Source organism: Gopherus flavomarginatus, chromosome 5 (genome assembly GCF_025201925.1).
Source record: "Gopherus flavomarginatus isolate rGopFla2 chromosome 5, rGopFla2.mat.asm, whole genome shotgun sequence".
In the NCBI taxonomy this organism is placed as follows: domain Eukaryota; kingdom Metazoa; phylum Chordata; order Testudines; family Testudinidae; genus Gopherus; species Gopherus flavomarginatus.
In genome coordinates this window covers 86,235,192-86,261,075 of record NC_066621.1, presented here as the reverse complement: position 1 = coordinate 86,261,075, position 25,884 = coordinate 86,235,192, and the positions used below count along the sequence as shown (strand labels likewise).

Sequence of the window (25,884 nt, the reverse complement as noted above, 5' to 3'; positions counted from 1 at the left end):
TCCCTGGTGAGTTGCAGACTCAATTCCCTGGAGTCCCCACTAAAGAAAAACTCCAACAGGTCTTAAAAAGAAAGCTTTATATAAAAAGAAAGAAAAGGACATAAAAATGGTCTCTCTGTATTAAGGTGACAAATACAGGGTCATTTGCTTAAAAGAAAAAAATGAATAAACAGCCTTATCCAAAAAGAATACAATTTAACACATTCCAGCAACTATACACATGTAAATACAAAAGAAAACAATATAAACCTATGGTCTTCCTATCTTTGTACTTACAACTTGGAAACAGATGATTAGAAAGCTGGAGATAGAAAAATCACTCTCATAGCCAAGAGGGTCAGACACAAGAAAAAGAACAAGGAACTCACACCTAAAACTTCCCTCCACCCAGATTTGAAAAAGTCTTGTTTCCTGATTGGTCCTCTGGTCAGGTGTTGCAGGTTACTCCTTTCCAGGTGAAAGAGACATTAACCCTTAGCTATCTGTTTATGCCAGGGTCCCTCCCTGCCTTAACAGCTCTGTGCCTGGGGTAGCCCTCCCATGGCTTCCCCTTTCATGGCTGTGTTGTTTGTAGCCTAGTAAATTGGTTTTCAAACGGTGAGGCACGGGGTGGGGGGGCAGCGCACAGTTAAGTTACTGAGGAGTTGCGAGGACCTGACTGGTTACAAATTTTTTCTTGTTTCTTCAAAACATTGTTGACAAAACAAGAATTCCTCACACTATCTGCCAGGCTGAAAGATGGAGGAGGACGGGCCTCTCCCTGCACAGGAGGTTGGGTGGGGGAGGGAGAGGGGCCCTTATAGGCATGGGCATAAGGAAGGGGGTGCAGCCCACCTGTCTGTGTCCTGCTGGGGTCGCTCACCCGGAGTGGGTCATAGGCAGGCGATGCTCATGGGCTGGGGAGCAAGGGGGCGCCCTGGCTAGGTTGGGCTCCCAGCCCTCAGGCATCCGTGGAAATACTGTTTCTAAGAAAAAGGGGCAGTGCTCCTGAGACATGAATCTCTGAAGGGGGGCTCAGTAAGAGAGTCTGGAAACTTCTGGCCTAGCAGAAGTGCTGCTTTCCCCAAAAGCCACAGGCTGGGAGGAGGGTTTCTAGGAGTGCAGAGCCCAGGGTCAAACTGCTGCTGTCCATATTTGGTCCCCTGCAGGGCCCATGGCCGAGATGTGCAGTGCACTATGTCTGGTGGTAACAGGTCTGCCATAAAGGGAAGGGAAGCATGACTGGAAGATATAGGTGCATGCTGGAAAGGATACTTAGATTTTGCTAAGAGACTGGAAGTTACTGGCTAGGTAAGTCCATGTCAAGTCCATTTTCACCTCCTGCTGGCTAGGACAGAGACCGTCCTGTTACGTGTATTCCCCTCCCCACGCACTGCATATAAAGATGACCAAGACTGGTCTCTCTGACCGTCCAGTCCCTGTAACCTGTGCTTTCTCAGCTGTATGTGGAAGGCAGGCTAGACAGAGTGAGGGGGAGAGAGCTGAGGGAGGTGTAGGGGGGAGGAGTGAGGTGTATGTCTGGGGAGAGCTTTGAAACACCATCTCTCCCCCTCCCCCTCCCCCTAGTAACTGCTCCTGCTCCTCAAGGAGGCTCACATTTCACCAGCTTATTGCAGCCATCTGGACTGTGTCCACTAATGAACTCCCGCACTCCATAAAAAGCAAATCTGTTAACAGCTTTCAGCTCCGTCTCCTCTCTCCTCCCTTCCCCCTCCCGCTGGTTAACTGCCCCAGCTCCTCCACACTGAACAAACCCTCTGCTGAGCAGGGCCAAGGAAACCTGGCACTCTGCCACTTCCATTGAAAACCTCCTCCCCGAGCAGAGTGCAACTTACCCACACTGGCTCTCAGAGCTCAGCAGGGTGAAGGCAGCCAGAACAAGGGGGCAGGGATCCCAAGCCTCTGGGACAATCCACATCTATATTTCATTTGGGCAAACAATGCTCAGACACGCAAGGGTCTCACAAACATGGATGCAGCTGCAGACGCAGACACAAGCCCACACACACAGAGGCACACAGGCAGATAGACGCAAGGCACACACAAGTCCATTTGCAGTCTCTCTCTCTCTCTCTCTCTCTCCCCTCCACCCCTCCTCCCCCCGCAAGATCGCAGGGATCTCCCCCAGCAAGGCTGGAGCCAGTGTGTTGTGCTTCACTGCCCAGTGCTTCTCCAGAGGTCTCCTCAGTATGCAGAATCTAAATGCTCATTTAGCAAAAGGAAATATTGTTTCCCCTCTGACTGCACAAGCCCTGATGCAGCGCTGCCTGCCCCAGTCTGCAGAAACGCAGTCTGAAACAAGAGCTGCAAGGGGCCCCCGGCGCAGTCCAACTGATTCATGTAACATGATGAAGCCCAGCCTCATTCTACCCTTGCTTTGCCTGAGGTGTATGGGACCCAACTGTATTGTATGCACATTACCAAACTGTATTACACTCTGTAAGGATCAGGTTTCCCACATAGCGTCCAGAATGTGGTTTGTTCTTGTCCAAACTACAGGCAAGTTCTAAGAAGTCAGTGCTGGGGAGGATGCAGGACTTTCCTAGACAGTCACAAGGCCAGGTGTGCATTTATATGAACAAATACACCCTAGCTGGGCCCCCTCTCCTACACAGCTGGGCAGTCAGTCCTTAAAATCCCTTCAGCACTGGCGGGGGGGTGGGCACTTGCCCCCAAGAACTCAGGGTGACAGACAGACATCCAGGCCGTTCTCACTTCAGAGAGGATTCCACACCCAGAGATCTTGTGGTGGGACCTCAGCACAGCTGCCCTGGCAAACTCTTCCCAGGCCCCACCCAGTCCTCAGCCTCCTACCTTGGTCCTTTTCTCCTTTGTTTCTATGGCCACTCAATGTGCCCCCAAGCAAAGCCATTCCTGATCTGGACACATCTCAAGGCCCAAGTCATTCGCTGGGAGTTAGGAAGGCAAGGCAGATGCGGGGGAGTGTTTGAAGAGCATCTCCCTGGCTGCTGGCAAAGGGCTTGATCGCGGTCTAAAGCGTTCAAAAGCTTTTATAGCCTCATTAGGCTTAGCTGCCCAGGTGAGCTCCTCTCCTGTATCCCAGCCCTGGGAACCTCTGGCACCAAGACATGACTGCACCTCTTGGCTATCTACCAGCTCCCAGAGCTGGCCCGGCACTGAGATGCTATTATGTTCATCCCAACACACAGAGCCTTGACACAGAGACACGTCTGCTTCCCCACTGCTGTATGCCAGCCCCTGGGAACCTCTTGTATCAAAACATAACCTTGCCCTCTTCGCTACAACTCCTCTGGCAGAGACATGACTACATTCCAGCCCCTGTGTCTTGTTCTTCACGAGCCACCAGCACCAAGACACAGCAGAATTTATTCTGCACATAAGTGACACTGCCTGACCCACTTGCTAACATACTCTGTGGGGCTGGCTATTCTAAAGCACGCCCTGCCTTTGCATCTCTCAGAGCTCCCTCCCCTCCCCATCCCCTCACTCGGAAGAGCTGACAGCGCTGCTGGGAGGGGAACTCTCTGGCGAGACTGTCCTTGCAATGACCTCAGATGGTGGGAAGGGGGGAAAAGAAACATTCTACCCACTCATTTAGAAAACCACAGGGGAAGCAGAGAAGAGCTAGGAGGAGACACTCTTTGTGCAGCTGTAAGGTTCTGCTCCTTAGTGAGTGAGCAGGGCTAGGTGAGATTTTGTGCTCCATGCTGAACTAGTGGAGAAGCCTGAGACTCCAGACTGTATCCAGGGACCCCCTTCACATAGGGAATGTGTGGCACATTTGGCTGGGCTCTAAGCTAGTGCTCTCACATTCCCTTCACCACTCCTCTGTCGAGCCAGCTGGCTCACACCTTCTGTATCTCTGTTCCAGCCATTCACCAGTGCCCCATGTACACCCTTGTTCCCAACACTCCCATCCCCAGCCCATCTGACCTTACCTGCAGGTCTGTTTTCATGAGTGAAGCCCCAGCCTCCACAATGTAGTGGCAGATAGTGCGCTGGCGCAGAGCAGCCGCCTGGTGCAAGCTTGTCTCACCACTGGGGAGAAGTGACAAGAGGAAGGAGTGAGATCCCCAAGCAAAAGTGAGAGGGCAAGTGACATACACTGGGGCTGCAGTGAGGGACCCCTGCAAGGGAGGCCTGGGATGGGAAGCGAATTCAGTCTGGTCACACTTCTTCACTAGTGAACCTCAACCCTGCATCAGAGAGCACCTGGATGAGAGGAGAATTCAGTCCTTGGGATTGTTCAGTCCAAGCCTGGTATGGAACTGGTGGCTGGAGGTTGCAGTGCAGGCACTGGGTATAGAAAACAGGGTTTGGGCAATGAATAATACAAACCACAAGCAACTTACTTCTCTTCTTCTGTCGCATCAAGGATCTCTGCAGGGGCTGGGGAGAGAAAGACAATGTGGGGTAATGAGACCAGCCTGCTTGACAGAGACCTTCTTGCTCCCCAGCAATGCACAACAGAGCCTCTTCTCACACATCTGCGATCTCCTGAATATCACTACAGAGACCTCATCTGATAACTGAGGGAGACTCAAGCAGCTAGGGCTGTAGCTGCCTGCAAACAATGGCGGGATCTGACTGATAGGGTTGTTGAGGAGTTGCCTCTGGACTCAAATACAGAGAAATGTAAAAGAAAAACCAGCCCTCAGTCTGGTGAGATTCACCAAAACCCAAGCTGCGAGCTGCCTCCAGTGGCAAAAGCAGGTATCTAGCAAAGAGACAGGCGAACCAGGTATCAATACTCAAAACACACCAAAATACACCAAGCCACGTTGCAGCCTCAGTAGCCTCTGCCTTTGGTGAAATCACACAGGTATCACACAGGTCTGAGGCCTTGTGTTTGCCAGTGAGAATACAAACAACAGAAAGGAGGGACAGGACACTTCCCAGCCCTTGCAGGGAGGAGAGAGATTTTCACAAACACAGCAAGGCAGAGAGCAGAGCATCTGAACACTAGCATCATCCCCTTCAAGCAGAGACTCATAGGGAGGATCAGTGAAATCGGTCTCCATCCTTCTGTGCCAGCTCCTGGGGTCACGGCACCCCCATCCCAGAGCTGTACCAACAACTGGATCCAGGCTCCCAGCTTACCATTCTCAATGACGTATTTGACAATCTCCTTGCTCCCCGATTTGACAGCATGGTGCAGTACGGTCTGACCTGAGGAGTCTCGCAGCATCAGGTCCCCTCCCGCCTGGTGCACCTCTCGGAACTACAGGAACACAAGTCAGCTCTGGATTAGCTTCTCCTACTCAGACCTCCTCTAACCTCTGAGCACCAGAGCAAGAGCTGTGCCTGTGGGAAGGCCCTCCCCACTCTCACCCTGCGGAGCGGGCCTTCGCCAGCAGAACCTGCAGCAAGATTACCTGGGTAGGGAACTGAACCGCTCTCCAAGCTCAGCCAGCAAGGCTACAGCTGCCTTCATCTAACGCTGCATGTGCCAGCCCTCCCAGAACAGGATTCCTTGTTGTGAGCCTGTCTGGACTCCATCTGACACTGCTCGGAGGAAGCTCACACTGTTAAGGACTCTCCCTGCACTGCTTTGAGTAAGGAGTCACAGCTGGGGCTGGCAGGGCAATGACAGACCCTGGCTAGCAGGCACCAACAGGGTGATGGAGAAGGGATGCTCATGCCACACTGGGGTCCAGCTAGCTGCTGTGGGGAAAGGCACAGCACACCCCCAAGCTCTGTGGCTGGGTTCGTGGCACATGGCAGCTCTTACCTTCTGGAAATCATTACTTTTGGCAGCAGCTATCAAGGGGTTATCTGCAAAGAGGAGACACTGGTCAGGATAACAGATGCCAAGCAGGAGATGGGGAGAGAGAGGGCTGCTTGTGCGGGGGAACTCTCTCTGTATGTGCATGCATGCACATTGGGAGAGGTTGAGCTGCCGCGTATCCTGCAGTGGGGCAAGTGGAAACACCAAGGAGGTGCAGATGGGAGGCAGCCTCTTTTTCCCAGGCTTCCTTCTGTTTCAGTCTCCCCTGGGAGTAAGAGGCAGTTTCAATGGCAGAGTGACACTGCGCTCGCCCCAGGCCAGTTCACATTGTGCACTGCTGGAGCTGTCCTGGGACACTGCTCACAGCCTGTTAGCGCCTGTGCAATGGGAGCTGCCGGAGGCATGTTCCTCCAGCACCACAGTCCGTGCCGGTGACCTCCTCCCAGTGGGAGAAGGGCCAAAATCTCCCCTCCCTCCGCAGCTGTTGGGCATAGCTAGCTACTTCCTGCTGACAGTCCCTGAACGTCAGGGTGCTGCTGGCAGGGCATCCCTGGGCCTGGAATTCCCTTGAGTCCAATCCCCTCGCGCAAGGCTTGGAAGGAAAGGGGTTTGGGGGAGTCTGGAAATCAGAGGCCACTGGCCAGGCTGGTTTTGCCTGGAACATGGCATGCACCAGAGGGTTAGTGGGGGGCTCAGCTTTATAATGCTGGGTGCCCCCAGGGGTGGGGGAGAGGTAAGGAGAAAATGGGGGCAGCCCACAGGCTGGGCTGTGAGGGGAGAAACACCCATGGGAGGGGGAAGGAGTTAGACCACATTCCCGGGGGCAAGGCCAGGCCCCAGCTTTGGCGAGGTCCGCAAGGAATGTTTTCAAGACCATGGGAAAAGTAACTCCTGAGGTGGAGGGGGAGAGCAGGGCAAAGGGCAAACGCGGGGGTCCCTGGGGAGCCTGCCAGCTGGGATGCCTCTCACCAGTGACTCACTCACACTTCCAGGAACCGGCTCTGTTCAAGCTCCAGGAAACTCGTTCCATTTGCTCAGCTGAGGGAGGCCCCTGACCTTGTGCTCCCCACTCCCAGAGCCCCTGCCGGTGCCTGGCAGAGACAAACCTCACCCCCAGCAACACAGCTCAAGGCCTGGGCTTTGCAGGTGGGAGATTAACCTCACCATCCTGTCATTTCCTGCCGTCCCCAACTGGGAGCTCCACACTTCACAAGCAGGCTGGGAAAAGGCTCCCTGCACTGTTCCACTGTGCGAGCAAATTGCTATCAGGTCTCTCCAGGCAGTCACTCCTGCCACTCCCCTCAGGGCATCTCCCCGGAGAACCTGAACCCCGATACCCCTGAATGGCAGTGCATTGTGCAGTCACTGTGGTGCCAGGTGTGACTGCTCCCTAGCCACCCCATAGGCTGCGCAGTGCTTGCAGAGCCTGTGCTTGGGTCTGGATCCCTGACAGAGTGGTGCCATATGACACCAGCAGGGGCGGGGCTCTCCAGACTTTCCCATCACCCCCGTTTTCTCAGACGATGATAGTGTTCAGTTTGTGCGGAACACAGAATCAGGGCAGAGACTCGGGAGCATCTGCTAGTGTAACCCTAAGTGTGACAGGAACAGGGACGCCTGAGATGTGCCAGAGGCCTGCAGCGCAGGTTGAAGAACTCACCTTCATGGCAGGGGCAGCCCCCTGCTTCTGAGCTGGAAGAGAAGAGAGGGAGAGATTCAGAACTGATGCTGTCAAATGCCATTGTACGCAAGTCTTCTGCAGCAAATTCCCTCCCCTGCACTCTTCTCTGTGATCCCCACAGGCAGAGCCCATTAGCATCCCTTGCTGGGAGAGGCCAGGACTGGACTAGTTGGGAACTCCTTGTGGGAATTTTTTGTAATATTTTTTGAGTCCTCTTTGTGCCTCAGTTTCCCCTATGGGCCGTACTGTTACTAAGGGAGTAGAAAAGGGCTGTTTGCTCAGATATAGATATGGGTGTCACCTAAATATCTGGGGCTTGGTCCCCGTATCAATGGAACCTCTCAAGAGAGGATGGAAAATCCAGTTGTCTGACATTGAGACCTAGCAACCAACGACCTAGAGAGAAGTATACTTCCCCGCCTCTCACTGGGGGTCGGGGCGGCGCACAGCTGAGCAGCATTTCCCAGGTCTGGAACAAAGGAGGACTCTAGGTGGGGGGACAAGTATTGGCTGCTGGAGGCAGCCAGGGAGGCTCTCACTTGGAGCCTGATGGGGGTGAGAGGCGAGGAGAGAGAGCGAGTGCACACTTGAACAATGGGGTTCACTACAGCTTGGCTGGGCTCTGGCTAACCAGAATGGAGTAGGCTTTAACCTTCCTTCCTCTCTGCTTACTTAAGGACATCCAATGCTTTGTTCCAGATAACTTCTAAACCCCCCTGTTTTGACAATGCTGTATGTCACTGCACATGCTTTGCAAGGTGCATTAATCCCTAAAGAGCGTACAAATCTTCTGTCTCAGTTGGACTTGCTGAACCGCGCTCACAGTGTGAAGCAGGAGTGCTGCAGGCCCAGAGGTCTAGTCTAAAGAGGCAGTGAAGCCGCATGGCTTCCTCTGAAGGAAATGAGAGACTCCTTTGGGGTCTGGCACACTGAAGGGGTGTCCCCCCCGACACTGTTCCAAAGCTGGGGCTGTAGCACCAATCCTATGGATCTGTGACACTTCCCCATTGCCGGAGCCCTACCTGATGGCTAGTCAAGCTGGGGCTGTGTAAGTGGCAGAAGTTTCCTATGTACCAGCCTGCCACACAGTGCACTGTTGCTGGAGAGACACTGCTGCTGAGAGGCCAGCTGCATCGATGCCAGCTCGGATAGGACAGGAGCAAGGAATCACAGAATCACAGAAATGTAGGGCTGGGTGGACCTCGAGAGATCATCTAGTCCAGCCTCCTCCACTGTGGCAGGGCCAAACAAACCTAGATTATTCCTGACACGTGTCTGTCCAACTTGGTCTTAAAAACTTCCAATGATAGGGATTTCACAACCTCCCTTGGAAGCTTAGTCTAGAGCCTAACTATCCTTATAGCTAGAAAGTTTTTCTTAATATCTAACTTGAATCTCTCTTTCAGCAGATTAAGCCAGTTACTATTTGTCCTACCTTAAGTGGACATGGAGAACAATTGATCACAGGCCTCTTTATAACAGCGCTTAACATATTTGTAGACTATCAGGTGCCCCCTTCAGTCTTCTTTTCTCAAGACTGAACATGCCCAGTTTTTTTAAACCTTTCCTCATAGCTCAGTTTTTTTAAACCTTTGATCATTGTAGTTGCTCTCCTCTGGACTCGCTCCAATTTGTCCACATTTTTCCTAAAGTGTGGTGCCCAGAAGGACATAGCGCCCCAGGTGAGGCCTCCCCAGTGCTGAGTAGCACAGGACAATCACCTCCCCCATCTTACATATGACACTCCTGTTAATGCACCCCAGAAAGACATTAGCCGTTTTCACAACTGCATCACATTGTTACTCATATTCAATTTGTGATCCCCTAGAACACCCCGATCCTCTTCAGCACTACTCCCACCTACCCAGTTATTCCCCATTTTGTAGTTGTACAGCTAACTTTTTTCTCTCTTTTGTGAAGTACTTTGCACTTGTCTTTACTGAATTTCATTTTATTGATTTCAGACCAATTCTCTAATTGTTCAAGGTTGTTTTGAATTCTCATCCTGCCCTCCAAAGTGCTTCCAGCCCCTCCCAGCCTTCTGTCTTCTGCACATTTTATAAGAATACTTTCCACTTTGTTATCCAAGTCACTAATGAAAATATTGAGTAGTGCCAGGCCCTGTACTGACCTCTGTGAGACCCCACTAGATGCACTGTCCCAGTTTGACAGTGAACCATTCAGAACTACTCTCAGAGTGCAGTTTTTTAACCAGTTGTATATCCACCTTATAGTAATTTCATGTAGACCACACTTCCCTAGTTTGCTTATAAGAATGTCATATGGGACTGTCTCAAAATCAAGCTGTATCATGGCTATTGTTTCCCCTTAATCACTAGGCCCATAACCCTGTTAGGCCCATAACCCTGTTAAAGAAGGAAATTAGGATCATTTGGCAAGCTTTGTTCTTGACAAATCCATGCGGGTTATTCCTTATAACCCTATTATCTACCAGGTGCTTACAAACCAAAAGACTGAGGGAATGAACCTTGCCTTAGCAAAGTCCTTTCCAGACTTGGTTTCTTTCCCCCTCCTGGCCCATCTCCACCTCTAATTTCTTCCCTTCCCAGCTCAGACAGTGACACCTACCCTTATCTCAGCTCTGTGTCTCGGGCCCCCAGAGAACCATCTCCCTTTGCCATGGGGGCTAACAATGGGGAACGAGTTCTGGAGTCTCAGTCAGCCCTGGGCTGATGCGGCTAAGCTAGAGCCAAGGGTGCAACCCCCCAGTGCAGCCCCAATGCCTCACAGTCACGCTTTCCTAGGGTGCAATACGCATGGGGGAGGAAGGGGAAGATGGTCGGTCTCCATAGAGACTGACCCCGCTGTGTTTTAGAGACAAGCTGCAGACAATTCTCACTTGTGTCACACAGAGCTGCTTCAGAACTCAGGATTTAGAGCTGCTAAGCCAGCGCCAGGCCTCTCAGGCTGGTCCCTCTTCCACTCATCTCTCGTACCCTTCTCCCCACCCCACAAGGCCATTCTCACCTGCAAACCAGAGTGGTCAGTCTCACCTGAGGGCTGGTGAGGAGAGTGGAGAGGATGAGGAAGAAGGGAAAGCAAAATGGTGCCCTGCGGGTGTGGAGGACGAATCAACGAGGTCAGGCATGGCGGGTGAGGTGCCCACGGTCTGGGTGATCACCAGCTCCGGGTCCAGCACAAAGAGGTCGTCCTGGGAGATCTCCGTCACATAGTTGAGGTGCTCCTGGAAGGCAGAGATCAGCCCTTCAGAGAGGGGAACCACACACCACAGGCCAGTCACCCTGGGGAAACACCCCCCTCCCACCCACTCGTGACCAGAGCAGCATTCAGTGGGGTGATGGCCCATGCCAGCTCAAAGGAGCTGGCATGGGAATGGAGTTGGGACTGGTGCCCATGGCGACTTAGCAAGGGCAGCCCCAGCCTGCCACACAGCTCCCCTTAGACTGATAACCATGACTCCAGCCAGATCAGATGCTGCTGAACAACGATCACTGTGTGGAGCGGAGTCTTAATGAAATGGAAAAACCTTATCAGGGGCTCTTGTCTCCAGCAGAGTGGAGGTTGTGTCCAGCCTACTTTTAAGCTGTCGCTCCTCTCCTGGAAAACTCTTCCACAGCCTCGCACATATCACTGCCAGGGTGTCTGCAGAGATTCCACTGGAACATCACCTCTCCAAATCCCCTCCCAAATCTCTCATTATGACTATGTAATCCCTTCCCACCCTCCGCAGTTACCTCGGGGATGATGTTTGCAGACTGTCAGCACACGCTAAGTGCTCCTTAGCAACTTGGATGGATTCAACTTTCTTAATCTCGTCCTACAAACCCTTGTTCATTCCTGTTGCCCTCCTCTAACGCCTTCCAATCTCCCTCTGTCAGCAAGGGGCCCAGAGCGGAATGCCACAGGCCAGGTGTGGGTGCATCAGAACTGCATAGGAAGGGATCATCTCCCTGCATCTTGACGTGAGGCTTCTTGGCTTAGGAGACCCAGAGCTGACTCCAGGTGGGATCTCTCCAGAGCTGTAGATAGAGGGACTGGCCCCTCCCTACGCTGGGACTGAGGACTTGGCACTCCCACTCCCCAGAACATCCCTGGTGTTTTGCAGCCATCTCACTGTAAAATCTTTTGTTTCCTCCTCTCCTTGCAGAGTCTCTCTCAGCCATTCCTGCTCCCAGCATTCTCCTCCCATTGAGGATCAAGGTTTCGGGTAATTTTTCCCCCAGCTGCAGGATCTACATTTCCCCAGGCTGAGTCTCACTTAGTTGTTTCCTGCCCATGTGCCTAACGACTCTGGGTCCCTCTGGATTTCCTCTATCCTCCCTAGGGTTTACAACTCCTCCCATTTCAGTGTGACCCACTGGTTGCATCATGATCCTCTTTCTAGATCATGAACGGAGCTATTTAATAACACTTAAGTTTATACCTGAGATCAAGCCCTGCAGGTCCTCATGGACACCTTCCTCAACTCAATACACTGCTGTTTATCACCACCCTTTGTTCAGGTGCTTCAGGCACTTTCCAATCCACATCTCAGTGTTCCTAGCCAAGCCAACTTGCATTCATTTTTCAAGTAAGGCCATGGCTGCATTGGAGAGTTGCAGTGCTGGTGGTGGGTTTACAGCGCTGCAACTTACTAACTGTCCACGCCTGCAAGGCACATCCAGCGCTGCAACTCCCTGGCTGCAGCGCTGGCTGTACACCTGGTCTGCTTGGGGTATAACGATTGCAGCGCTGGTGATGCAGTACTGCTCGTCAAGTGTGGCCACCAAAAGTGCTGTAATTGGCCTCCAGGGTATTAGGAGGTATCCCAGAATGCCTGTTCACAACAAACCGGAAGAGTGGCTGAACTCTGGGCACCCCAGAGCTGCTTATCTAAAAAACAAACGCAGCTCCTGTTTGCTCGAGTGAGTGAGCGGAGGCAGGCAGGGGAATTGCTTTGGAATGTTCACAGCTGTTTGCTTGAAGAGAGAAGCTACACGGCGGAGGGGGAGGGGGGAGTTCATGTTGAGCAGCTGCTTATGTGGTCTGAAGGCTATTTAGGAGTGCATAATTTGCATTTAGTGAATAAGAGAGGGGTGGGGAAAGGGGTCAAAACTTTTAAAATGATTGAAGGTTGGTGCTGTGTATCTTCCAGTCCTTAGAACTTGCAAGGCAGGGAGCCGACAACAGTGTCAGCTCCAAAAATCCACTCTTTCTGTCTCCCCCACGCTCCCTGTCACACTCCACCCCAACCCTCTCTTTTGAAAATCAAGTTGCAGCCACTTGAAAGCTGGGATAGCTGCCCACAATGCACCACTCCCAACAGCGCTGCAAACGCTGCAAATGTGGCCACACTGCAGCGCTGGTAGCTGTCAGTGTGGCCACACTGCAGCGCTTTCCCTACACAGCTGTACGAAGACAGCTGTAACTCCCAGCGCTGTACAGCTGTAAGCGTAGCCATACCCTAAGACTGTGAGATGCTGAGCCTAAGTCTGGGCTATGTCCCAGCCCCTTTACATCATTCCAACAGCAGAACGGACCCAGTGCCCAGCCAGATCTCCCTACCGGGAATAACCCAGTATAAGGTGGATTTCCCAGTGAGTAGGGCCAGCAGAATGACCCTCTGCTGTCCCCAGGAGTAGGGGTGTATCTGAGTGAGGGACGTGGTATGTTTGGTTACGCTCTAAGCTCTAGCTATTCTAGGATGCCAGGTAGTCTCTTAGGGGCTGCTGTACCTAGGGTGCAAGTTAGAGCAATCCCTGGGATCACTCTGGTTTATGATGCGGGCTGAATTAGCTTCCAGTAACCTCATAGTCCAAGTGGTACAGAGGTGGCTAAAGTTCCCTTTGCCCCCATGTCCTGGGCTGTGCGGAACCCAGAATGGGGGCCACAGTCTGAGATATGTTACTTGCATCCAGTTATATCCAGCTACTGGACTGCCTCCATCCTCTAACTTTATTATCAACCAGGGCAATGAGATCGGCATGGCAGGGCTTCTCACTAATCCACACCACTGCACATTGCTCCAGGGGGGAATTATCCTCCAGACTTTTTGTCAGTTTTTCCTCTCAATATTTCTTTCATTAATTCACTAGGACAGAGGTTAAAGGAGATGGTGAGATACCTGAAGCATCCAATAACAGATGATCCCAGGGGTGCCTGACTGCAGAGGGCAGAGCACCTCTATTTCCCGGGGTTTACAACCTTCCCAGGAAATTGTATCCCCTCATCCATTATGTAATCACAGGACTCCGGCAGCATGGGGACAAAGCATACAAGCAGTGGCCCTTGTGCATGCGTTTGCATGTCTGAAAACATATGTGCTGCTGGTCAAGTGTAGCTGCACAACAGTGCCTCGGTCCCCACAGTCCCGAGGCCGCACTCACCTGTGCGCGGTCTATCCTGTAAAACCGATCAGCTGTAGTTGCTGAGAGAGAGAGAGAGAGAGACAGAGAGAAAACAGTGTGATTCCTGTCTCCAGAACCTGGCAGGAGACCAGGAGGCAATGGGACTGTCTATAACCACTGCATTCCACCCCTGGGCAACAGGAAACCTGTCAGCCACCTTACAACCCCTTGAGCGAGTGCACTCATGCAACAGCAAGACACAGCAGGGAAAACAGTTAACTCTTGACCACAGATGGCCCATCAACTTCCACAATGTGCCCTAAAGACACAGCCTTTCTCTTCACAGACTACAGATTGCAGCACGCAACATTCCAGCCTGACTGAGCAACCAGCCCTTGTCCTAGGCCCTGATCACCATTAGGAGCAGGAGAAGCAGCAAGGTAAGGCAGGACATACCTGGCTACCTTCAAGCTGCTGGCCTGGAATTCCAGCTTTCTGGGGATTTTCAGGCCCCCTGACCTGCCTCCTGGGTCTCCGGATTTTTGGTGCTGACTCTGTGACTCAGACATCGTACAGAGCAGAGCCTTGCCTGAGCGGGCTGCAGAGATGACAGCCCATTGCTTACACCAGGGGAGAGATTATCCCTCTGGCTTAAAATCCCTCATGGCCACTTTTATTGCGACAGAACAACTGCGGGGACATGGAGCAGCCCAGATGGAGAGCTCAGGCCTTTCTGTTCTCCGCTCCTGGGGATTTGGTGCCACTACACCAAGTTTCTCAAACTGGGGGTCGGGACCCCTCAGGGGGATGCGAGGTTATTAAGTGGAGGGTCTCCAGCTGTCAGCTTCCAACCCAAACTTCACTTTGCCTCCAGCATTTATAATGGTGTTAAATATATAAAAACTTGTTCTTAATTTATAAGAGGGGGTCACACTCAGAGGCTTGCTATATGGAAGGGGTCACCAGTACAAAAGTTTGAGAGCCACGGCACTACGTGTTTACATTATTGACTAGGGCTCATCGCAAACCAGCACCAAGGCTCCAGGCCTTCTGTATAATCCCTGGCCTTGGCAGACCACACTTCCCCAATGGGGCATGAGCTGGACATTGATCCCTGTTCCCCAGGATGGTAGCAGTTTAAAACCAGCACCCAACATCCACTCTCCCAGTGGGGGCTAAGAATTGTACCCAAGCATTGTACCCAAGTGGGTAACCAAGAATTGTACCCAAGCGGGTCCACAGTCTGTCCCTCTGTCCTGGGATGCTTGTTGCTGTCCCTGCTGAGCACCAGCTCGAGGGCCAGAAAAGCCCCACATTGATATACTGGGACAAGAGGAGCAGAGTGGACTGGGTGTGCGTATTTTGGAAGCACTTTGCGACTCTGGGATGCAGCCGGTAACTATGAAAATCACAATCAAAATTCGAGCGAGGCGAAGGGGCTGAGGAGGGAATGGGGGTTCCTGAGCCTTGTTTCAATGTGGTGAAGAGGGCCAGGATAGATCAGGGTTAGTGGGTTCCAGTGGTTTATGGGCATTTTCTCCACGGGCTCTGTGCCCCCCACAGGGCCGAGGACTGCTGCCCAACTGGGGTTGCTATGGCTGGGCCCTAAAGGGACTGGGGAATTCTCTCTAGGAACAGAACAAGAATGGGGAGAGGGGTGTCCATGACACAAGCCAGAGCAGATTAGAGGAGTGAAAGAGCCCCGTTTATCCTGTCCCTGCAAGAGATTTATGGCCACGGAACTGCTAACGAAGGTCTGTAATTCAGCCACTTTAATGAGCCTGTGTCGCCCTTGAATGCAGCTCCAACCTCTTTCCTGGCACATTTTCCTCAGCGCTGAATTTGCTGCTGGGAAACCAGCAAAAGGAGAAAATAATCCAGAGTAGCAATATCTGGGAGCAGAGATCATGTGAGCGGTGCATGCGGTGGGGTGTCTGCCCCGCCCCCGCCGGGTGGGACCCCACACTCCCAGGAGACACGGGACAGCACCCCTCTCACTGGAATGAGCCTAACTTGGCTTGGCTCCCCACCACCGGCCAAATTCAGGGGTAATGTCTGCACCTCTGCTGGGACTGCTCCTGGCACACATACCCCTCCTGGATGACATGGCAGTGATGGGGCCAAGGTGTGCTCCTGAAATCAGAGATTTGGTGGGGAGCCTGGAGGGAGGCAGAGCCAGAGGGAAATGAACACAAGGCAAACAGGGAGAGGAGCAGAAACTCCAGAAACTGGATAGGAAAGAGCAGCCCATCCTCACAGCGTCTGGGACAAGGCTCTGGCCTTTTCATTCCCCTGGTCCCTCCAGTGTTTCCCCTGGGTGGGGTCAAATGCTGGTCTCCCCCTTGAAGGCCAGCTTGTCTGTCCGCAGTCAGGCTCCTCAGGTGGTGCGGCTGGTGCCCAGTGAGTGCCTGGTGCAGGCCTGCTGGCTCTGAAGATCAGTGCAGTGCCCTGCTTGATGCCCTGCATGACCTTCTCCCTGTGTGTTTGGGAACTTGGGCCAGCACCATTACGAGGGCACAAAAGCCCCTACTGTCCCAGGCTGTGGAGGATTCCTAGGGAATCGCTCAAATCAAAAACAGAGACACCAAAAATATGCTAATAAAAGTGAATGTGCAGCCTGGAGCTTCAAGAACAAAGTGTCAACCTCAGGTGGGGGCGGAAAGGGGAGAAGAGGCTGAGAAAGGAGCCGGAACAAAGCCGTGTTTGTAAACAAGTCCCCATTGCTTTGCATCAGCACTCGGGGGCTCCTGCAAACACAGCAGGTTGGGTCACAGGCTCAGCACATCAGGCGCTCTCCTCCTCCACAAGGCACTAATGTACAGCCTGTAATTGAAGGAGATGTACAAACGCATCTCCCCCTGCAGCAGCTATGCTGCTCTGTAGAGCATCTCCTGCTGGAGAAGGCTGCCACTGCAGCAGCTCCCTCCTGACCAAGGCTCCGACACTATTCACTGCAGTGCCTCCTGCTGGGAGAATCTGGAACCAGCTCTCAGTGTTCACCTTCCCTCCCCCCAGTCCCCTTCCCCTCTGGCCCACACTGACTTGTCATTATCACACTGGACTTATTTTTTAGGAGCAGGACTCCTAATTCACTTCTCCCCCAACCTCTCATGCTCTGAACACTTAGTACAGGGCTAGGAGTACTCACTTGCTCTATTGAAGACCACAGTACTATTTGTAGTTAAGAAACTCTCCTTGGAAGTCATTGGGCTGGAGTGCCACTGGTAGTCCTCTCCCACATACAGAGGGAGAATAATGGACCCTTCTGACTGGGGAAGCACCCCGAGTACTGGGGAGGAGAAGGCTGTTTGTATAAGAGGCCAGTCTGTGTCAGCCAGGCACAGAATGTAGCCAGTGGCTGCACCCAGATCCCACTCCCCACGGGCACAGAAGATTCTGCAGTGCGTCCCTGAGGATGCGTTCCCAGCCCGAGGGAGCCCCCTGTCTGTCAGACACAGGCACAGCACCTCAGCCCAATCCTGGAGAGCCTGCTCCATGCACAGGCCAGAAGGAAGGACTTGAGGCCAAGTGTGCTGTTAGCAAACACTCCACACCTGGCAGTCTTTGCTGGATTCACACGACCAGCGGCACTGGGCACAGCTGTTGCTCTGGGGGCAGGGGAGGCATATTCCCTCAGCTCAGAGCTGCCACACTCAGGCACCTAAGCAAACTGAGAAAATAGGTAATGGGGCAGGTCCTTGACTGCTGGGGAGCCACATGCAGATAGCACCAGGCTGATGGCAATGGTGCCATGGGGTGAGTCGGTCAGCGTGTCCCAAGAAACAAGCATTCCCAGGGCGCATTATTGGTCTGGGACTTTTGCTACATCCCTAGAGCGGATCAGAGCTGGACCCCACCTCCCAGGGCAGACCAGTGCTACTGTACTGTATGGACAAGATACTCACAGTCTAAGAAACACCACTTGAGAGACAGCTTCTGGGATGAAAGCATCTTTAATCTGGCTCCATCCCCTTCCTGCACAGAGAGAAAAGAGTGATGTTTCCCAGCTCCTCGTTGTTCCCCCCCAACCTTTCCTAGGTTCGTTCCTGCACTGGGCGTTCAGACAGGCTCAGATTTATGGCCCTTTGACAGAAGCAGTTTGCATCCAGGCATGGCACAGAGACAGTGAGGCACAGAGACAGTGAGGCACAGGAGGTGGAGAACATAGGCATGACATGGGATTCAGCTGGAGACAAATATGCCAAACTCACTGGGGAGGAGTTCAAACAAGCCCAGAAGACTGGCACCATGTACATGACAGAGACCCCCGGGAGGGGAGGGAGGCGGGTGATACACACCTGAAGGAGCAGGCACTGTAAAGAAGGGCATGGAAGAAAATCCTGTGAAGAGGGAAGGGGGTGGGTTACCACATTCATTCAGCTGCCCCCCTTCTGTCTCTCAGAGCCTGTTCTGTGCCCCCTCCTGTATGAGGAGCCAGCCCCTGCCACCACACGTAGCCACCCTGGCCTATGCATTCCCAGTACTGAGCCCCCACTGCCCTGCAGCATGCAGTTGGGGTTCAGAGTTTAGTGATGATGTGCTCCAGATGGAATGAGAAATAGGGGAGAAAGGCAGCAGCTGAAACCAATAGCTACGTGTCCCAAGCTGCCCCGCTTCTGTGTGCTCAGACATATCTAAAGCATCAGCCAGGAGACAGGCCAGGCCACTCTCTAGAACCCCCACCCCTTCCAGCTGCAGGAACTTCCCCATGTTGTGGACATAGCTGCTTTCCATGACTTTATGAGAGGGATGGCACTGGGTAAGGGCTGAGATGCTAGGCCCTCACCTAGCCCATCATCACGGTTGCCCAGCCACCTGCCTGTGAGTGTCCCCGCTCCTGGACACGCAACTCAGCCACTGCAGGGAAGGGTCCATCAGAAATGCAGAGACAAGAGAGAGAGGGATAGGCAGGTCCCTTCATGCCAGCCTGCCTAATGTGCTCTGCAATTAAACATGGTAGATTGCTCCTCTCCCTGTGGTCACGGATTCAAACCAGACAGAGATCCTGCAGCACTTCCTACGCCACAAGGAGCCCACTTTCAAGCTGCTCAGGGCCCCTCCAGGCGAGGCAAAATCCCTTCCAGGAAGTAGGGAAGGAAGAAGCCCAGGTACTGGGCTAGTGCAGTGTCATCGGACACACCCTCCAGAACTTCTCAGTCTGTGCGTGAGAGGAGAGCTGGGCAGGGGAAAAGCATAAATCCACAGGTACTGGGGAGAGGCAGAGGGGAGAGAAAGGGGCACCTGACACAGGTGAGACTGATTGCAGTGTACCCAGGTTGGGGGAAGGACTAAGATCTTGTGGAACATACTTCAGTGAGGGAGAAAAGCCTTTTCTTTCCACCTGCCTAGCGGCCTCTCCTTGCCCAACACCCTGGGGAGGGCTAGAGGGCAGGGTGAGCAGGATGGCGAAAAGGGGAATAGTGAGGCCAACACATGGGAGCTGTCAGACTCAACAGATCCATGAACCTTCTAGCCTGGGATCCGGTTTCCATCAAAGGCCAATGCTGGATGCTCAGAACGCCATCTGTGCGAGGCTACAATAACCAGGGGTCAGGAGAGACCTCTCCAGAGCCTCGCTCCCCTCAATGATTAGTTCCCACCATCTCCCACGCCCCCTGCAGTGCCTCACCTCCTGCAGCCTCTCAATGTGGGTCCGACAGACCTCCAGGTCACTATCTCCCGGAACCACAATGATCCCCAGGGGCACAGCTGAAAGCAAAGCACAGACATCTCAGGGAGCTGCCTGCTGCCAGTCCTCCCCCCAGTGTCTGGGCCCCTGAGACAGCCTGGCCACTGCCCAGTGGAGGACAGCATCAGAGACATGGTGAGAACAACAGGGCATTGCCACTTTGTATAAAACGGGGCTGACCACAGCCACCCAGGGAGACTATAGCTCAAGCATGCAATACTCCATCTGCAGACCATGGCTTCATTACAGCAGAGCTGCGGCTGCCCAGAGCTGCCCCAATGGCCCAAAGTGCTCAAGGAGGCCTCATCCATCACTCCCTGGGATAGCACATTCCCAAAGCCCCCAGGCACCCGGGCTGGTCACTCACAGGCTTCCTTGAGCTTCTCCTTGTCGTAGTGAAGTGCCTCATAGTCATGCATGCTGATTCGGTTCACCCGGATTCGCAGCCGCTCGGGCACTGGTTGCTGGCTACACGCAGGCAGGAGGAAAAGGGCAGGGTTAGAAAGGAGGCCCTATAGATGTAAGCAGAAGCTCATAGCTACAGTAGCCCAGCCTCCTCCAGCAAGAGGCAACTGAGGAAGCTAGGCAAGAGCACTGTCTTAGGAAGCTCCCAGCTAACCAGTACTTCTCTCTCCCAGCAAGTGGTGCTGTAAGCAGGATGGGAGGAGCACTGGTGTGGCAGGCTAGGGACGTGGGGTGATGTGCCCTGCCATTCCAGTACTTGACTCCCCCAAGGAGTGGTGCTGCAGGCAGTGTGGCAGAACCCCCTTGCTAACCCAGTCCCAGCAGCAGGTGACAACAGTTAAGGCTTTGTTTTCTGCAGCGGATGGCTGCCATAACTCAAGCCTCCACTCACTCTGCTTCCAGTGTTGCCCAGAGATCCTTTGGAAGGCTCCCTGCTCATGCCTCTTGGAGGCAACTGTGAAGTGTGAAGAGCCAGGAGAGGCCACTTAGAATAAATGGGTGAATAATGCCCTCTTGGATTGGTGCCACCCCATGCCCTGCTGCTGTGGAGGCGAGGAGCCGATCCAAATTGGACAAGTTGCTGGATTTGGGCCCCCAGGGTTGCCCTGCGCCAGGTGAACGTACTCATTGAGCAGGGGCATGGAGTTGCGTCGTTTGGTCTTCTGCACCATATTGGCCTGGTTGCGCAGGGAGATGTGAATACAGGAGGCTGCCAGCTTGCATGGCTCCCCGTCCACCTGCATAGGAATGGCCTTGGATGTGGTGAGCATCACCTCCCGGCACTGGTGCAGCCGCTCTCCATGTCCACCCACCTGCAAGGCAGCCTGCAAACAGAACCAGGGTTACAGTGGGGCTGCCTGTGGTGAAAAGACTCATGGCCATACCTCAGAGCAGCAGCATCCAACACCAAGTGGAGTCACAAGCAAACTGAGCTTGGAGGGGCTCAGCTCAGTCCCCAGGGAGAAGGAATCCACAAAGACCAGCACTCGCTGGAGTCCTCACAGGTGTCTCAGCTGTGGAGAGGCCCTGGGTGGGGAGGCAGGCGACAGGATGCAGAGGCACACAAAGATCCCAGCAAACAAGGCTTATGGATTTTGAATTCTCTCCCACCACTAGCCACAGGCTGCAGGCTGGTGAGTGTTCTAGGGAAGGCTGCTCTGCTGTTCCTGGCAGAGGTCCCCCCAAGCTATACCTGGGGGTGCACCTCCAGGGTCCTGCTCCTGACTACACTGAGCCATGCTGGCTGCAGACTGGAAGGTCCCACAGACTCAGAGGATGGGTGCCGCCTGGAGCTCTCAGGCACAGCTGGATTTCAAGTCAAGGTCGCAGGGTCGGGAGCTGTGGGTCAGGCAGGGTGCAGGACAACAGAGCCAGAAGCTGCTGCAGTGGCTGAGTTGATTTACCAGGGATGTCATGGTGAAGCCAATGACCTCAATGCAGCCATCGTCATGGCGCTGGGGCTCAAAGTCATGGTGCTCCCCAGGATTGCCCCAGGGCATGGTGCCAGCACAGTACCTGCAGAGAGAGAACGGGAGCAGAGTACTACCTGGGACCAACAGGAGGGCTCCTCAAACACCGGATAGGGAGCTGCTCAGCATCCAGGGGCGCAGGAGCCACTCACCTTGGAATGTTCAGAAAGACAAGGCACTGGGGCTTCAGGTCCTGGATCTTGGGGGTCAGGTCTGTCCCATCACACTGAAAACAGACAGACGGACAGACAGTCAAACACCTACGCTGGCTGCAGGAGAAGGGCCCAGCCCTAGTATTTTGGGGGGAATGAACTCCCCATTTCTGAGTGAGAGCTGTTGCCCTGCAGCACCCAAGGAATGTCCCACATAGTGCAACAGCTGCTTCAGCCGCTGCGGTACCAGTTACTGTTACCCCAAGGGAACAATGCCCTGGATTCACCAATCCCCACCGCTCCCAGAGAATGATCCCAGACCCTCCTCTCCAGACACTCACCACCACTTTGACGTGCTTCGCTAAGTCTTTGGAGCTGCCCGTGAGAAAGTCGGAAAACGCCGTCTGCCAACACAAGGGACAAGGTTAATACCTGGAGACTGCGTCCCTGAGCAGCAGCTGGATCGCATGGACCCTTCATGCTCTGCTGAGTCTCAATTCAAGCCCCTGAGACTCCTGAGACTGGGCACATCCTCTTCCAGGCCTCACTGCACCTTCTGCAGATTGCCCCTCCTGATACAGTGCTGCAGATGCTCCTTACTCCTGACCTGACGCACCCCTTGATAACCCAGCTCCGACAATGGACTTCAGTCCCAACTTGCAACTCCCCCATGTCCAGGCCGGGCCTCCAGGAGCAGCTGTGATCTAGGGCTAGGGCACCTCCTTCTCCAGGTGGGATGCAGTACTGGGGGGACGGAATGCAAGATCATTCTCTGGCTGTGAGAAAATATGTCCAAACAAAAGTTACTGGGCCCAATACAGGAGCAAGACACCAGCCTCCTCAGTGCGAGACAGTTATGAGAGGGCATGAAACAATATGACATGCAGTCTAGGGTAACATAGCTAATTCCCCAAACCTAGATCCTCAATGGGAGGGACAGCTCTGGGAAGTAGAAGCAACCGAGACTCAAGGGGAAAAAAAAATTAGCCAGGGGGCTGCACTGCGATAGGGTTGGACAAAGGCTAATGCAACCTGGGGACTGCATATGCAGAGACCTCATCCCAGGGCAGGAAGCAGATAATCACCCTCTAATGTAGGTCTAAGGAGGTCCTGTCTGTGACACTGTTTTTGGGCCTGGGCCCCTCAGTACAAGAAGGCCAGTGGGAGGAGTTCAGAGAAGAGTTAAAACAATTATCATGGGGCTGGAGGGACATACTGATGAGGAGATTAAAAGAGCTGAGTCCTTATAGTTCAGACACCCCGTTAGTAGCTACCCAGAGAAAGCAGTTTTGGAAATCTCTAAGAGTAGCTGGAGCTTAGACAGACAGTGCTCATCTCCAAGGAGTCCCACACACTCACCCCAGCATAGAACATTTTATTCCGAAACCGGCTGTTAAATTTCTCTGGATTGGCCTCTAGGGAAAGAAGAAAAAAAAAACCAAAACAAGAGGATAGACGTTACTGTCATTCATTCACTGCCGGGAGCAACTCAGCCGCCTGTCACCCCAGCCTCGCTCTCCCAGGCTCACTAACCAGCCTTCCCCAAGATTCGCCAGCTGCCTCTGCCACACGCCTCGGTTTCTTCCTTCCCCTCCCATTCATTCACACACACTTTGCCGTTTCCTCTCCCCTATCTGGCTGTTCCCACACTCTTCCTGGTCAGTTCCCCCCACCCTCTCCCCAGTTGATTCTCTCTTTGCCATCCCCCTACCACAAAGGTGTTTCAATTGACCACACTGGGGGCGCCCCCAGGTTACAAACCTGCTTCCCCCATTCACTCCCACTCTAAATCCCAAGATTCTCCCACTCTGCAGCCCGGCCCTGCAGCTCTGCGCAGAGAGCACCAGCCAGAACCTACTCCAGCCCCCACCTACCTCGAGATTCGTGGAACTCGAGTGTCACACGAGCATCAAAGCCGAGGCTGAAATAGTTATTGAAGACATCGAGGGGAAGCTGAAAAGGAAAAAAGAGGAGGCTGAGGCTGGGAACCGTGGTGCCCAGACATGGGGCTAGGAATGTAGCGTTACTGCAAGGGAGAGACGACACTTCACTAGCCATGTACAGGGGCCACTGCCAGCAGAGGGAATAATTGAGACAGAGGTGGCTTTTGGCCTGAAAGAGGGATATACTGAGGGGGATAGAATAGCCCTTTCTGCTGCCGTGAGCACATCCATGCTCAGCCCAGGCTCAGCATCCACACAGGCAACCGAGATGCAGTGTCCAGCCCAGATCAGCACCTACGGTGAAACGGGGTGGCAGCTGCAGTCAGCGAATGCTTTCTCTGTGCCAAATGCACTGGGGGTTGGGGCCTGTTTCCCCAGGAACCTTCAGGATCCCCAGAGAGGGTTTTCCAGAGAAGCAGGGATGTCTCCTCTCCACCAAACCCCATTCCAGCTGCTCAGTCCCTCTTCTTACAGGGTCACTGCTGGCTCACCAAGCAGTCAGTTGATCTCTGCTCTCTGAGACACTTGCTATTCTCAGGGTCTCTGCGCCAAAGGAACGGTCTTCTGCTTGCAGCAAGTCTTCCAAGTCTCTTGCAGACCTGCACCTTTGGGCCAGCTCTGGCTGTCACTAACCCCTGGGGCTGCTTCTCCCAGATGGGAGGCAGGGAGGGGCCTCTGAGCCATGAGGAGAGAAAGTGGAATCAGGGGGGGGAATACTCCCTGGGGAGTCAAGTGCTGCCTGAGCTGGGGACAGATGGAGAATGCTGGCCCATGGTGGAGGAGCTCTGTTTGTCGCTCACCTTGTCTGTGGCAGTCTCGTCTTTTTCCTCGGGGTTCACCTCAGAGTTTGATTCCACCTGGAGATTCCAGCGGTCGAGCTGCACAATGTTTCCCTCCTCCACGTGAGAGAGGATCTTTGACAAGGGCTCGTCTGTGTAACCCTATGGGCCAAAGCAGAGCTCACTGAGCCACCCAACTTGGCTCCCCTAACCGGAGAAGGGGTGGGCAAGTGCTCCAGAGCAAAGAGTGGGGAGAACACAGGGCTGGGATTTGTCACTGGGTAACCTGCAGCCTAAAAAGCTCCATCTCTGTGAGTGTTTTCCACAGTGACTTCCAGCCCACCACAGCGGCTTGCCAGGTGGCACAACTAGTTATTTCTCCCAAGGGGGTGGATTCCTATTTACAGCTGATGTCATTGGTGGGGGCAAAGGTGATCTGGGGAGAAACCAGGCCTCTGGGTGATGCATACACCACAGGGATCCCCATGTGCCAGCCACAGGCCAATTCCAGCCCCATGGCATCTATGCCACATACCACATCTCTAGCATGTAGCCCTTACCACATCCAGCCACAGCCGCCCCTCACTGCACTCACCTCCTTTCCTGGGAACTCTTGGGCACATTGTGCATGGCTCCAAGATAGCAGCACATGGAGTGCAAGCGGGAAAGCTCCCCACGCCAGAGAAAAGAGCTCAGCCCCGCCCCCCACAACTCTGACCCCAGGGGCTTAGCTCCGCTTCTCCCACACACCAAACCTCTGTCCTGCCATCACAGCTCAGATCCCTCCTCCCCTCCAACCACCTGGGCCCAAGCTCGGGAGCCAGTAGTACTAGGGCCCTATGAACCCCTCTCCCAGGGCAAGTACCCCTCTCCGCCCCCTCCTCCCGAGTCACTTACCCCACCCCAGTTCAGAGTCCTGGCCAGGTCATTCCCTGTCCCCAGAGGAAGGATGGCTACAGGAGGAGGGGGATTCAGACGTAGCTGGTCCAGGATGGAGAGGATCCACCCAACCTGGCCAAACAGGACAGACACCAAAGAGGCAGCTGGTTACTTCAGAGCCCTATGAGGTGATCAGCTTGAGGGGGTAGAGAGTTTTACCAAGAGCCAGAGACGAGGAAGATATGGAGACTGGGACCCCCAACTCCCCAGCCATTACGGGAGATGCTCAGACAATAACCGTCAATGCTCCAGAGGGGACAAACCGCATCTTTCTACCCAATGTTCTGGGGAAATGCAAGTGAGTGAGGCTCCCCAAAGGTGGCATCTCATGCAGTTAACAGCCTGTTGCTGCCCTAGTATGTGTCAATGCCCCTGTACATTGGATTCTGCCAGGACCCATGGGGCTGAGAATCCCCACTGCTATTTGCCCCGACGGCTGATCAGACCCTTTCTATACCTAACCTACACTGGGAGCGTGAGAGTTAATCTTCCAGGAGTGCTGCAGACAGCTTAGATGGGGGAAGCCTGAACTCACTCTGGTTCCCAAACTTTGCCCAGCTGAGGGCTGTGCCAGCAACTTGTCACGAGCTCAAGGGCTGCACCTATAAGGCATCAAAAGGAGACCATTGCAGCTGCCCTCATCTCTAGAATGGAGACAAAGACCACAAGGACTACTGGTCCCAGCATACCATGCAGCTAGCTTCTGAGATGAAGATGGAGCATGGCATGCTGCGATCTGTAGTCACAGG

General features: G+C 53.7%; 1 protein-coding gene across 13 annotated transcripts in view; it reads right to left on the bottom strand.

The window, feature by feature from the left end:
• DGKZ (diacylglycerol kinase zeta) overlaps positions 1–25,884 on the bottom strand; it is a 100,203-nt gene that overhangs the window by 4,573 nt on the left and 69,746 nt on the right. For 12 of the 13 annotated variants that reach the window (XM_050955244.1, XM_050955245.1, XM_050955247.1 and 9 more), the window contains 19 exons: positions 25,094–25,207; positions 24,218–24,358; positions 23,349–23,427; positions 22,834–22,889; positions 21,816–21,878; positions 21,475–21,548; positions 21,257–21,368; positions 20,478–20,677; positions 19,756–19,856; positions 19,329–19,408; positions 17,998–18,039; positions 17,605–17,674; positions 13,739–13,779; positions 10,406–10,596; positions 7,371–7,402; positions 5,714–5,757; positions 5,083–5,203; positions 4,335–4,371; positions 3,921–4,020 (listed from right to left, as the gene is read on the bottom strand). In XM_050955244.1, coding sequence (XP_050811201.1) covers positions 3,921–4,020; positions 4,335–4,371; positions 5,083–5,203; positions 5,714–5,757; positions 7,371–7,402; positions 10,406–10,596; positions 13,739–13,779; positions 17,605–17,674; positions 17,998–18,039; positions 19,329–19,408; positions 19,756–19,856; positions 20,478–20,677; positions 21,257–21,368; positions 21,475–21,548; positions 21,816–21,878; positions 22,834–22,889; positions 23,349–23,427; positions 24,218–24,358; positions 25,094–25,207 — 1,698 coding nt within the window. The remainder of the gene's footprint in view (positions 1–3,920; positions 4,021–4,334; positions 4,372–5,082; positions 5,204–5,713; positions 5,758–7,370; positions 7,403–10,405; positions 10,597–13,738; positions 13,780–17,604; positions 17,675–17,997; positions 18,040–19,328; positions 19,409–19,755; positions 19,857–20,477; positions 20,678–21,256; positions 21,369–21,474; positions 21,549–21,815; positions 21,879–22,833; positions 22,890–23,348; positions 23,428–24,217; positions 24,359–25,093; positions 25,208–25,884) is intronic. The other variant, XM_050955250.1, reaches the window with a different exon arrangement.